General features: G+C 38.4%; 3 protein-coding genes across 6 annotated transcripts in view; 2 read left to right on the top strand and 1 right to left on the bottom strand.

The window, feature by feature from the left end:
* Positions 1-1,208, top strand: part of LOC138012697 (uncharacterized) — a 37,857-nt gene extending 36,649 nt beyond the window's left edge. For 3 of the 4 annotated variants that reach the window (XM_068859555.1, XM_068859553.1, XM_068859552.1), the window contains one exon: positions 1-295. This exon is cut by the window's left edge and continues 316 nt beyond it. The gene's annotated coding sequence lies outside the window, so the exon portion shown is untranslated. The other variant, XM_068859554.1, reaches the window with a different exon arrangement.
* On the bottom strand, positions 1,193-2,283 carry LOC138012699 (single-strand selective monofunctional uracil DNA glycosylase-like). Its single transcript, XM_068859558.1, has 2 exons — positions 2,005-2,283; positions 1,193-1,723 (listed from the first exon to the last, which is right to left on the bottom strand). Exons 1-2 carry the CDS (start codon positions 2,272-2,274, stop codon positions 1,202-1,204), a joined length of 792 nt encoding a protein of 263 aa, XP_068715659.1. The 5' UTR covers positions 2,275-2,283; the 3' UTR covers positions 1,193-1,201.
* Positions 2,284-2,347: 64 nt separating this feature from the next.
* LOC138012847 (heterogeneous nuclear ribonucleoprotein A1-like) overlaps positions 2,348-10,000 on the top strand; it is a 9,354-nt gene continuing 1,701 nt past the window's right edge. Inside the window, exons 1-3 of the mRNA XM_068859757.1 lie at positions 2,348-3,067; positions 7,617-7,694; positions 8,984-9,723. Coding sequence (XP_068715858.1) covers positions 2,428-3,067; positions 7,617-7,694; positions 8,984-9,708 — 1,443 coding nt within the window. The 5' untranslated portion in view covers positions 2,348-2,427 and the 3' untranslated portion in view covers positions 9,709-9,723. The remainder of the gene's footprint in view (positions 3,068-7,616; positions 7,695-8,983; positions 9,724-10,000) is intronic.

The following is a 10,000-nucleotide window of genomic DNA, read 5'->3' as shown; positions in this document are numbered from 1 at the left end:
GTAAAAAAATTATATAAAAACCTTGATAATAGAAATCAATACAAAGATCAGGATAAGTCAGATTGGATTGATAGACGAATGTTAATGATGAAAATAAAGCAGGCTAATTTGGTGCACATAAATAATAATATATTAGAGAATGAAATTTATACATATTGTGAGCCTGCAGAGCTGTGTCATTGTTTGCATCTCTCTTTTGTTATTTTGACAAGTGAGCCAGGAAATGCACAGCTTAAATCATAAATTCATTGTATAATAATTGGTAAGAAATACACCATTTTGTACTTCTAGAAAAGCGGAAATTTTTATTGAAAGATCCTTTTGAACTTGTTTCACATCATTTTATAGAACTCATCCTTTTGAATATACCCACATATTTCTTTTTTATTCCCATTAATGTTTTAATGATAGATTTGGTGAATGACATAATGGCTGTTTTCAAACTCAGAGAAAAAAAGACATTTCAGACGTCCACAGTGTGCTAAATGCTTCTTGTACTAAATTCCATGAGCATATTGGGTTACATAAACAGTAACAAAAAAGATGCCTTTCAGGTCCAAGGATTTTGTCATTAACAGAAGCTTTGAATCCCCATCATGGGGTCTCAGAGACAGGAGTTGAAAGCTGGAGTTAGTGAGAGAACTCTTAAACCCAAAAAGATATCTTTGTTTGATACTGTTAAAGGGGCTACGTCACGCAATTTTAGGCAATTTGAGCACTGATCGAAACCATACTGTTCAAAACCATAGAAGAACTCTAACAAAACACAGGGAAGCCAAGAAGGGACATGGATGGACAAAACTGGAGAGGATTGAAATGGATTGAATTTGGGTAAATTTGAAAATCGTCGGCCCACCTTTTTTCAAATTTATATCAGTCTATATCAAAATGTCATTTACACAGCTGGAAATCATTCTCAGTTGTTATGTGGCCGTGATTTTGCAAATGAAAGACTCTTGCTCTGCCAATTTGACGTTTAGAGCTCATAATTAACAAAATTAAACGAATATACCTAACATAGCGTGACCTAGCCCCTTTAAGTTAAATGTTTTCAGAGAGCTCTGTTTTCCCTGTTTGAGATTTTAGAAAAATGTAAGTTTTGTTTGCAATGAACAGCTGGAATGTGAAGACGTAATGGCCATTATGAAGCATTGACCAGTACAGTAAATTCATTACAATTCTGTAATAAAATCACACTTCATTAGTCAGTTATGTACCCCATGAGGCCTAAATCTGTGAGCTGGGTCAGAGCTATTTGACTCCACCCAGTGTTTGCCACAGGGCTAGCAGGGCTGGGGTGTGTTATTGAATGAATGTTAACATCAGTATCTTTTAAAGCTTTAAAAGCTCTTTCCTTTGCAAATTTCCCAACACCCACAATAACTTTTATCCCTGTTAGTTCGACAATGTCTGCAAGAGTTTTATCACAGATTTCTAGTAGCTGTTGACGTTCACACTTAGGGAGGTTGGGTGGGGTGATATTCTTCCCACTTGATGTCATAAAAACAAGTGGACAGTAGTTTTGTATAAAACAGTTGCGGAAAAATGCATCTGGAAATTTGCTGTGTTCCTTAAAGAAACCCCAGAGCCGGCTTCCACTCACTTCAGCCTTCTTACAGTCGAGGCCTTGGATTGGTCTCTTGGGGTGTTCTCTCTCTGGTTTATAGACACATCCCTCAATTTGAAGCCATTCTTTTACATGTTTCGTGTCTCCAAAGGGTACCTGCCGAAGCCAACCAAGAACGATTGTTGACCACAATATTAAAATGCTTCCTTGTACTGTACTTATGTGTACTGGCAACGCCTTCTTCCTTAATTCAACGAATAAAGGGGTTAGTTTCTAACGACACTGTACTGAGGTGCTGCGTCGATGGGAGAGTGATACACTAAAATTTGGTTTTCTCAAACGAGTTGTCAAGATAAAACGGCCAAATTTATCGTCAATTCCTCTGCTGTTACACCGGGGGATGAGTTATCAATCCATGTTTGACTTTGAAAACTTACCCCGTTTTGCGCCATCCCAAAAGGACCAGGGTTCATGCCCAAGAAAAGCACCTTGTGTCCCACTTTGCAGTACTTTCTTACAAAGTTCTGATGTGTTTCTTTAGCATAAATCAAGGGGTTGTAAACATGAGTCACCGGAGAAGAAAAACTTAGCAAGGAAAGACTGGAACATAATTCTTGCTCAAGTTTTATCAAATCCTCGCAAAGGTCAATTTGAGGATCTATTTTCCTCACTTTTGAAGGAATTACCGAATACTCTGCCACGGCCATGTCTGTTGCGGTGAAGTCAATATTCCAAATAAGGGCATCATTAAGGGATGAACCACGTGGTACAACAATTGTTACACTTTGCAAGTGGCGTGTTCGAGTTTGGATGCAGTTTTTGCGAGTGTAAAACACCACAGAAGTTGTTGATCGAAAGCCATGTCTTCGGAACCAGAGCAGATGCGGAAAATTTTCGTTGGGGGTCTTAATCGTAGGACAACCGAAGAATCTTTAAAAGATTATTTTTCGCTGTGGGGAAACATCGTCGATTGTGTGATTATGCGAGAAGGAAAGAATGGTCCTTCGCGTGGGTTTGGTTTTGTGACTTTTGACAGTTCTCAGGCCGTGGACGATTGTTTGAAAGTAAAGCGACATGAACTCGATAACTGGGAAATTGAACCAAAGCGTTCCGTTCCGAAAGGTGAAGCCCAATCTCGAACTCGAAAGATATTTGTTGGAGGTCTTGCAAGCACTGCTACTGAGGCCGATGTCGAAGATTACTTTACCAAACTTTGCACCAAGTCTGGCACGGGAAAAGTTGTGGATGTAGATCTAAAGAGAGATAAAGAGAATCCCAATCGCCTTCGTGGTTTTGCTTTCGTTACCTTTGACTCAGAAGAGATCGTGGAAAAAATATGTTCGATCTCTTTTCATCAGATCAAAATGAAACAATGCGAGGTTAAGAAAGCAGAATCACAAGCTGCAATGAGAAAGAAGGAAGAACAGGAAATAAAAGGCAGTGGAAGATCCCATGATCGCGACTATGATTCTGATTTGAGCACAACACCAAGTTTTGGAGGTATCGAATTAATGCAGAGGAGTTAATTTGGGCCTTCCACTTTATATCTAGCAGTGATCTAGGGTTAGCCATTTTTCAGCCTCTTTTGCAGGTTTCTAGAGATATCACCCTTTTTTTCGGGGAAAAAAAAACAACACTTCTGACAGAGTGATTGTGTTAGCACTTTGATAGGGGGTAAAATTAGTTCTGAATGTCTCATCCATAGACCTCTTTCACAATGGCGGCCAAATAAAATATTCTTTTGTTTTAATGCTAATAAGCCCTACTAGCCTCGCTACGACAAGCACTTCTCAAAAGAATGTTTGTTTCAAAATGAGGGCAGTAGGTCTAATTAACATTAAAACAAAAGAATGAAAAAGTGGTCGCCATTTATGAAAGTAGTCTATGGTGGTAGGGAGGGAGGGGTGGAGGATTAGGAGATGGATAAAAAATGGAATGGCATTCTGAAGTACCAATTCTCGTCAAGTCAAAAATCGTTTCTATTAACCTGGCCCCAGTTGTTATCCACCTTTTGAACAACTAGGGTCTGATCTTAAAACATTTCTTACTCAGAGCAATCTGTATTTAATCTACGCTCACAAGAACATATGTAAGACACGCTTCACATTAGCTGTTTACGAACATTGTAAGGACTTGAAACATGACATCACAGTACAAGGCATCAGAGTTTTGAAATCAGACGACCACAAAGACATGCCAAGTTAAAGTGCAACTGTGACGAAAATCAAGGCTTTTTTACCTGATAAGTTTTGGGCCCGAAGTTAGTGTATAGACTTGAAACTTAAGGAAAAAATGAAATTCAGACCAACCTGACGAAGCAGTTCCTTTAAAATGACTGTCCAAAACTGCGTAAAATGCGTTCGCCATTACTGAAACAACAACTACTCGAGCCAACACTATTTTTATTCAGCGGCTTTCCTCCTTGACGTCATTGTATCCCCTTTCTTGTTTGAAAGCCGATCAAAAGCTGGTCGGTGTTATTGTGATTTCTTCCTTTTGTTGTTCTTCTTCTTCCATTTCTGCGGAAGATGGACCTGGTTTAAGTTCTGACGAAAACCGCAACATTTTAGAGGACAATGAAACTGCTTTCATCCCTTATGATGAAGAATTGGAGCCAGTCGCGATCATAGAAGAGGCCGCCGCATACAAGCAAAGTGATAACAATGGGGCGTGGCAGGCCTACACAACTCCTATCCACATGCATGTGTTTTAGCCAGCTTAGAGTTTGGCTTGAATGAGTATGTCTTTTAAGGATCTGCCCCTTTTGTACAAAATGATAGGGGCATCTCAAAATATTTTGTTAAGTAGCGGTTGTTGTTGCTGGATTAAATGCCATTTTTACATGAGTATTTCTTTAAGATTCGGCACCGTAGGACGGTATTGTGTGACAAAAGACACAATTCGCTTATCTTTGCATTTCTGTAGGAGGGCTTGTTTCCTGTTTGCAAGTTTTATGTCTGAGAGTGTAGCAGTAATCAGGCTATCTGGGTATCCTCGTTAAATAAGACTTGCTCTAAAATGCGAGATTTTAGTTTTGAATTCCTTTTCAGAGGAGTTTATATGGAGAAGTCTAAAAGCTTCGCCCTTGATGAAGCCCTTTTTGACCCCTAACAGGTGGCAACTTGAGAAATGCGTGTACTGAAATGTTTCATTAGGTTTGAAATGCGTTTCTATATCCAATGTAGATTTGTTTGCGAATCGTTCGCCTTTGAAAATGTTTGTGTCGAGGTACGAAATCTCAGAATATGATCTTTCAGCCGTAAACTTGATAGTTTGCTTGTTCAATGAATTGCATGACTTGGTGTTTGTGTACATTCCAAATTGATAATATTTCCAGACTAGTGGTTTAAGAGCACTTTAGTTAAGAATCTCTGTTTCTACCACCTTCTCTCTAAGCAAAATTGGCCGTGAAATGCACTTAACAAATCTTAAAACCCCCCTTAGGGTTGAAGTGTGCACGATGCATTCGTACGAAGGCTTTCCACTTCTGCATTTCAGATCTGCTCTTTGGCGCATGCAAAGAAATTCCTTTTCTGGGATCTGACTTGTTGCTACAGTCCTGTACAACGCATTTGCAACAAGGCATCTTTGCTCGATATTTCAAGAGGCAAGCATGAAAGAGAAGAACCGAGAAGAAATCCCCTTTTTGTTTTTTCATGGTAGAGCTGTCACTTCTATTTTCGCGGGTCAATTTGAAGGGATACGATGATGTCACAGCGACCTCGGACGACCTCAATCTAATCCCCTCCTCCTGCTCGGACATTTCTTGTTTCAGTAATGGCGGACCTCCACTGGAGAAAAACTTGGCTCAGAAAATCGGACTTAGTGTAGGAATTTCGATCTCAGGTTTGGCATGTGTACTTATTAGCTTTCAAACATTTTAAAAAACGAAGAAAACAAATAATGCTTTATTTGGTCACAGTAGCACTTTAATTAATTAAGGAAGTACTGTACTTTTCATCAAGGAACTACAGCTGTAAGTGCAACACTTCACAGGGATTGGGGCCTGGATCTACCTCCTATTTATGGTTTACTAAAATGGCCATTTGGTTTACAATAATGAAATCAACCACTTGACTGATGAAGATGTTGTGATACATGTAGTGTCAAAATATTTCGGATTAAATACTGATTGCTCAGAGTCAGATATTCTTTTGGATCAGGTTATGCCTATGAGCAGGGAAACAATCTTTATGATAGACATTTCTGTTAAGTTGTGTGGATTTGAGCCTCAAATAACTTGCTATATCATGCAGGAAACTGAGGTTTTCTCAAAATACTTTGAATTCATTTTATAACTGTTTTTAGGTGGCCATTTGAGAAATGACACTTAAGAAATAAAAAAGACCTTCATATGCAAGGCAAAGCGCAAGACTACTTAATCAGTTCTCTTTTATCAGTAATTATTAATATTAAGCAGCCTTGACACTGATTTCAAAACCAAACTAATCTTATTGTCTCACATTGTATTTCAAATTTGTGCTGTGTTTTACAGAAGCACCACATATTTTGAACTTGAAATTCATGATTAACACCGCTCCGAATCCAATTGCAGTATTACCAGTGATTTCTGTTGTGTGTTACCCTCTATAAATAAAGATTATTATTATTATTATTATTATTATTATTATTATTATTATTATTATTATTATTATTATTATTATAAAAACTGAAATGTTTGAAAAGCAAAACCTGATTTTCTTGTGCACTGCATTTCATTTCCAAACAATGCTCAGCAAAAAACAAATAATCACTAAGCATATGCAGGTTTTGCCTTGTAGCTAAGTCTCCTTTTCAGCATTTTTGGCGATGTCAGGCAATGCTCCCCCCAAAGAAACGTTTACTCACATTGCAACCACATTCCTTTCTCGGATTGAGCCATTCACAGCTACAGTTCCATTTTCTGGAACTGTATCGTGTGACTTGACCAATAATACCTCTAGTTTCATCAGTGCATTCAATCACCACAAATATGCTGCAGGTCTGTTTGTATTTTTCCAAGCAACCACATTGACCATGAGTGCAAGAATAAGTGGAGAACTGAAAATGAAAGGATGTAAATATAATCACATTATTCAATATTTTTATTGACTTCAAAATCATGTCTTCCTGTATGCACAATTTTATAAATTTCACGTATTTTCAACTGCCACTATGCTTGTAAACAGAGCTAAAACCTAAGCAAACAAAAGTTTTAGTCAAAATCTGACCATGTCTGTAAAAAACCTTGGTAATAGCAAGGCTTTCTGTTATGGTAGATGAGGTTTTGCCTAGTTCAAAACACAGTTTCCAGTACTACATACTGTTGCAAAATTATAGGTACTACATGTAGTTCCGCCAAAAACAAATACTCTTTCTTGGGTGGTCAAGAATTTGTTGGCATTTGGATCCAAATGCCTACATGGGGCTGCCAGAAATTGCAATGAATGATTTTTTTCACACTCAATTGGCTTACCTTTTTGGTTTTAATAGACCATCAAAACAATGGGAAAAGAATGTGGCTTGAATGTGAGCAACTGTTTCTTTGGGGGGAGTGTTGCATGACATCGTAAAAAATGGCTGCAAAAGAGACTACTTACAGCTGCACGTACATGCACCATGAAAGTAAACCAAGGGTCCTTTGGTGTGTGCTAAAAATGACCCAAAACTCCAGAGAAAGTCCCATAGCAAGGTAAAAATTTATTTCTTTGCATTTACATAGCCTTCAAAACAATGCTGAAACACATGCTCGCTGTGATAGCAACATAAACAAGGAGGGCTTAAACTTTATATTGATAGCATTACTATTATAGTGAACATGTATGTGTGTCAAATAATTCATTGGGGTGGAAATTGACTGATAAAACGACAAAACTCATCAAGTGCTTAAAGCTAGCATGAGCTCAGTCATTGTTAGCATTTTAATGTAAGGCAATATGATTCTCCTTTAAAACTTAACCGTAAATCCTGCAGGTCCTTTTTAATTTTCGTTTTACGTGGTTACTTCAAGTTAAGATTTGAAAAATTTCACTGTTATTTTAGAAGCAGTGTAATTTTATATTTTTGGTAGGTTTTCCTCTGAACTTGGGTCCAAATGCAGGATTTGGTGCAGGACTAAATCAGGGATTTGGTGGCTCAGTTGGAAGAGGTAATTTTAATCATAAACCTATCTGAACCCATTGACTCCTGGGGGTTCCCCATTGACGAGTAAAATCGTCTGGCGTTAGACAAACTAAGTATGGCCGATTTAGGGGTGAATGGGTTAATTAAGATACAAATTTATGCAAAGTGGCTATTTTCCTTGGTTAAAACTCAAGAAAGTTGGAATGAAATCTACCTAGCTTTTATTTTCAGGATTTTCTTGTTGTTGACATGAATAATGAAGGGCTGGAAGCAAAAACCTAGTAAGTGACAATGTTCAGCTGATTTTTATTTTATTTATTTTCAAAACTAGCCCAAATTTTGCAAGTTTACTGGAAATGAACTGAACAAAATTGCCCTGGTATTTTTTTATCAGACTTGTACTTTATTTTCGAGCAATAAGCTATGCAAAAATACTATTGACTTTGCTACCTTTAATTGTTCGACTTAAATGTAATAGCGTAAACTAATATAACTGGGTGTGTCAGTAGCTCAACGAATGATGCGTAGAGCAAAGTACACAAGAGATTGGTGACTTATACACAGGTTTAGGGTTAGGGTTAGGAAACAGCTCTGTGAAAACCAAAACAAAAATAATAAGTCTGATTGGTGGCTCAAACCGCAGACCTGTCGTGTACTTCGCTGTGCACATCATTCTGTCAAGCTACTGATGCACGCAGTTGTGTTAGCTTATGAAATCTAACACTGAAAGCTAATTGTCGCTTCACTGATTCCATTGTTTTGAAATGCCAAGCCGATGGTATTTTTGCATAGCTTATTTCTCAAAAATAAAGCTCAAGTCAGAAAAAAACAATTCCGTGACAATGTTCTTATGTTCATTTCCAGTCAACTTCCAAAATTTGGGGAAGTTTTGAGCAAAACTAAAAATCGGCCAAACATTGTCACTTACTTGGTTTTTGCTTCCAGCCCTTTGATTGTGAAGTCATCAGTAAGAATTTGAAAGGGGGTTAGGGGTTTCATTTCTTAGCAATTCTTTTTTGTGAAACAACTTTGTTTTCAATTGGTCAAGCCATGTAGGAGGCATGCGACTATTCCTGAGATTACACTGTACATGACAAAGTTCTTTGAAATGCAAAAATTCCTTCAGAATGGGAATGCTATGAACAATGGCTAATTTTGTTAAATTTATTCAACTTGTGTAATCATAGCTGGGGGTTCAATGGTAGACTGTAAAGTAAATGTACTTGTATTATGTTGTATGGTGCTGAATTTTAGAAAAGTGTAGACAGAGGAACATTACAGTATACCTTTGTTAAATTTGCTGCTATCTTTCAGGGAACTTTGGTATTGGTGGCAGCCTTGGTATGACTGGCTTCGGAGGTGGAAACCTCAACAATCCAGCAGCTGCAGCAGCCCTTCTCACTGGATTGAATCCTGCTGCTTTTGCTGGGTTTAATCCAATGGGAATGGGTCCTGGTTTTGGATTTAATGGTATGGGTTTTGGTGGATTTGGTCAGGGATTTTTCGGTGGCTTGGGTGGATTTGGTCCTGGTGGATTTGTTGGTGGTGGAAGTGGAGGGGGTAATGCTGGTGCTGGAGGTGGGAGTCTCTATGGTGCAGAAGGTAGTTATGGTGGAGGTGGGCGTGGTCTGTCTAGTTCTAGTAGCTATGACAAAGATAGCTATGGTGATGTTGCCTATGGCGTAGGTGACATGAAAGGTCTGTCTGCCAGTGAACGAAACTCCACAACAGGAATGTCTGGTGCAGGTACAGGAAATTCCAGCTCTGGATACGATGGTATGAGCAATGCAATGGCTGTGGCATATGGCCATGGTGCTTTACCAGGTGGATTTGGTGGTTTTCCTAGCATGGGTGACTGGAGTCAATTTGCAGGTACTTCAGGAAGTGGATCAGGAGTTGGAAGAGGTGCAGAATATCAAATTGGTAACTACAGCCAGATGAATTCAAATTATGGTCCAACAGGTCGCTTAAATAGCCGTGGTGGTGGTGGTGGTGGTAGTAGTGGAGAAAAAAGCAACAGAGGGTATAGGCCCTATTGAGGTGTGTTGGTACCGGTAAGTTGATATATTTTTTGCCCTTACTTATGCGATGTGACTTACACTATGTGACTTACACTAATGTGATGAAATTTCTTCCCAATATAGGAGATTGAAAGAAGTTTTAAGTGCTCTTCTTCGCATTTTTCCAACAAAGAAGCATTTTTCAATGTTTTGGTGTGACAAATCATATGATAAATCCCATGTGCTTTTACTCTATTGGTAGCTTTCAGTTATTAGCACATGTAGGCTTTCTAATGTAGTGTTACCCGCAGAACTATGAACTTGTTTGAGA

This window comes from Montipora foliosa, chromosome 8, assembly GCF_036669935.1.
Source record: "Montipora foliosa isolate CH-2021 chromosome 8, ASM3666993v2, whole genome shotgun sequence".
NCBI classification, from domain to species: domain Eukaryota; kingdom Metazoa; phylum Cnidaria; class Anthozoa; order Scleractinia; family Acroporidae; genus Montipora; species Montipora foliosa.
Note: the sequence above shows the minus strand (reverse complement) of the source record. Positions and strands in the feature narration are given on the sequence as shown.